The sequence below is a fragment of the Chrysoperla carnea genome, chromosome 2, assembly GCF_905475395.1.
Source record: "Chrysoperla carnea chromosome 2, inChrCarn1.1, whole genome shotgun sequence".
Lineage (NCBI taxonomy): Eukaryota > Metazoa > Arthropoda > Insecta > Neuroptera > Chrysopidae > Chrysoperla > Chrysoperla carnea.
The window spans coordinates 96,714,842-96,717,939 of record NC_058338.1 but is presented as its reverse complement, the minus strand read 5'-3'; the positions used below and the strand labels follow the sequence as shown (position 1 = coordinate 96,717,939).

General features: G+C 31.3%; 1 protein-coding gene across 1 annotated transcript; it reads right to left on the bottom strand.

Annotated features, from left to right (window-relative positions):
* Nucleotides 1-285: 285 nt before the first annotated feature.
* LOC123293267 (pathogenesis-related protein 5-like) lies at nucleotides 286-2,827 on the bottom strand. Its single transcript, XM_044874029.1, has 4 exons — nucleotides 2,816-2,827; nucleotides 1,708-1,865; nucleotides 1,403-1,630; nucleotides 286-658 (listed from the first exon to the last, which is right to left on the bottom strand). Exons 2-4 carry the CDS (start codon nucleotides 1,846-1,848, stop codon nucleotides 317-319), a joined length of 711 nt encoding a protein of 236 aa, XP_044729964.1. The 5' UTR covers nucleotides 1,849-1,865; nucleotides 2,816-2,827; the 3' UTR covers nucleotides 286-316.
* Between the last annotated feature and the right edge of the window lie 271 nt (nucleotides 2,828-3,098).

Below are 3,098 nucleotides of genomic sequence, written 5' to 3'. Positions count from 1 at the left end.
CACCTCTATCTCTTACTAGTTGTAAGATAGAAACGACTTTTCAATTACCTGATGTATCTAAGTTAAAAATGGTATTCTATCACATGTGTCACTTCGAGTCTGCAACTTTTATTGACAAGGTGATTTTTTAATTGAGAACTCATGAAAAAATAGTGAAGTGGTCGTTTGAAAAGAGCAACCTATTTATATAGATACATACACTAGTGTCGAATTTCAATTTACAAATAGGATTTTTCAAGCTTCGTCCTCTTTCAAGACATAATGGTTAAAAAAAAGAATTATAAATAATTTAATTAATTAATTTTTATGCTAGTATTTATCCAAAAGTAATTAAGTATGTGTCTGCTCTACAAGCGAACATACTCGTTTGATCATCTTGTGCATAACTATAAGCATCAGGACATCGTTCTTTGAAAAATGCAGCATAATTAACTGGCCACTCATTAGGACGACAATTTCCATCTCCGTAGTAAGCACCTTCGCAACAGTATTGATCTGTACCATACTTTGTACATGCAGACATACAACCTACAACATGGTGATCGTCTCCACGGTATAGCTTTAATTCTTCAGGACAATCAGAATTGAAATCATGGCCGCATTGGGCATTTGTACAACTATAATGACTTCCATCACCTTCAACTCCAATTGGTTCCATCTGTTAAAGAAAGTCAAACTAAGAAATTAATAAAAATTATTATTATTATTATTAGAAACTTATATATTATTACAAAAATCCAACAAATGAGAGTTATTATACCATGTATATATGTAAAATATATGAAGGTATACTAAGTTTAGTCTCAAGTTTGTAACGCTTAAAAATATTGATGCTACCAATAAAATTTTGGCGTGTGTTCATAAAATTACCTAATTAGTCTATTCCCTGTTTCTGTAACAGGGAATAGACTAATAGAACACGATTACTCAGTAACTAAAAAGAAATCAAGCTGAAACTTTTATAGCGCGCTCATGACGTAAATAGTGAGGCACGAGTTGGGCAACGAAATGAGCAACATAAGTCAAGGTCTTGGGTACATAGTACACATCTTGTAAACCGTAAAAGATAGAACAAAAGTTTAAATGTATAAAATATTAAATAAACAACTTTTTTTCAAACATTCTTTCGTAAACGTAGTTTAAGATAAATAATAATATAGATGTATGTCTGAAAACGAAGTTTTAACCCCATTATTTTACATTGTCCGAAAGCGCGTAAACGCTCGTTAAAAGTACTGGACGTCTAGCTGACAACTCCTATCATTTGAAAACAATCGTAATGTAATTATATCCTAATTTATCATGGTCCACGCTAAGTGATAATTTTAAAGCATTAAAGGAAGCTAATCGCATTTTTTTAAATTAAATAATCATTTAATAATAAATAAATTTTACAACCAACCGAAATTGGAATATTGGATCCATCAACCAAAGAGATGTCATAAAAGTCTAAGCCAAGCCATTGATTTTTTCCAATTTCAGCTAAACTAGCTGGACGTTCTCCCCAACGTCCTTCACATTGAGGTCCATTTCCACCACAATCGCCAGATTCACACCAATTATTATCCGAGTTACATCCTGTTCTAGCCCAAAAACGTCCTCGCCAGCTATAATCAGCATAAACTGATTTCTAAATTGAATATATATCATGAAAAAGGTTTATTATTTATTAGTTCCTCATAAACAAATTTTTTGTAAATAACTTACTCGTTCTCCTGGTTGTAACTCTACACCACCATTTGCTAGAGCTGGCCATCCGTCAACACCTGCTATTCCTATCCATAATGGCCATCCAAAATTACTTTGTAATATAAATTCAGCTCCATTAGCCCTGTATATACATAACATGAACGCAGATACAACAAGTGAAAACAAACAATTGACTGAGTTAATTGTTGAAATACCATGTATAGTCAGTGTCGATTTCTTTATCACATTACATATACCAACATGTGACACATACATAACTGATAATCAAGTATAGTACATATTATAAAATTTCCGCCCTAATTGTCGCCCTCACGGGTAAACAGTGATGTTTACAAAAAAATGTTTCAAACTAAAGTTGTTTAATTTTTGATAAGGAACATTTTTTACATTTAAACTTTTGTTCTATCTCTAACGGTTTACAAGATGGGTCCTACGGACCCAAGTCCCAATTGACCTATGATGCTCATTTACGAACTTGACCTCACTTTTTACGTCCTGAGTACGCTGTAAAAATTTCAGCTCGATATCTTTTTTCGTTTTTGAGTTATCGTGTCCACAGACGGATACACAAACAAATAATACAATCTTATAAGTGACGTATATGTTTGAAATAAACAATGTTGTTGCTATGCAAATAATTGATACTATGTGTTATATATATATAACATTTCAATTATTTTCTGAACTAATTTGCGCTGTCACGGGTAAACAATAATCTTTACAAAAAAATGTTTCAAACAAAAGTTTTTTATTTTTTTGTAAGGAACATTTTTTACATTTAAACTTTTATTTTATCTCTAACGGTTTACAAGATGGGTACTACGGACCCATGACCCAATTGACCCATGTTGCTCATTTACGAACTTGACCTCACTTTTTACGTCCTAAGCACGCTGTAAAAATTTCAGCTTGATATCTCTTTTCGTTTTTGAGTAATCGTGACCACAGACGGACGGACGGACGGACAACCGGAAATGGATTAATTAGGTGATTTTATGAACACCTATACCAATTTTTTTTTTGTAGCATCAATATTTTTAAGCGTTACAAACTTGGGACTAAACTTATAATACTATGTATATTTCATATATACATGGTATAAAAACAGTGCAATGTCTGAGCAAACTCTTACTATGTTTATTTGTAAGTAATTAAATGTACGAAGTTAAATAAATATATATAATACCTACTATCGTATTTTGATATTTTATCAAATAAATACCTACTTAAGTTTTTCGTATATTTCATAACTTATCAATACTAATTAATGTATTTATCAAAGATTATGAAAATTGTCAATTTCCTTTTACTACTGATAATAGGAAATTTTTTCTTGCACTGAATTCCAGGAGTTACTTTTTATTTTAAATAGGTATAGTAACAAGTAT

Coding starts and splice junctions, on each gene's coding strand:
- LOC123293267 (XM_044874029.1), bottom strand. CDS start 1,848: ATGTTATGTATATACAGGGCTAATGGAGCTGAATTTATATTACAAAGT. Junction 1,631..1,707: donor AGTTACAACCAGGAGAACGA/GTAAGTTATTTA, acceptor TATTCAATTTAG/AAATCAGTTTATGCTGATTA. Junction 659..1,402: donor GATCCAATATTCCAATTTCG/GTTGGTTGTAAA, acceptor TTTCTTTAACAG/ATGGAACCAATTGGAGTTGA.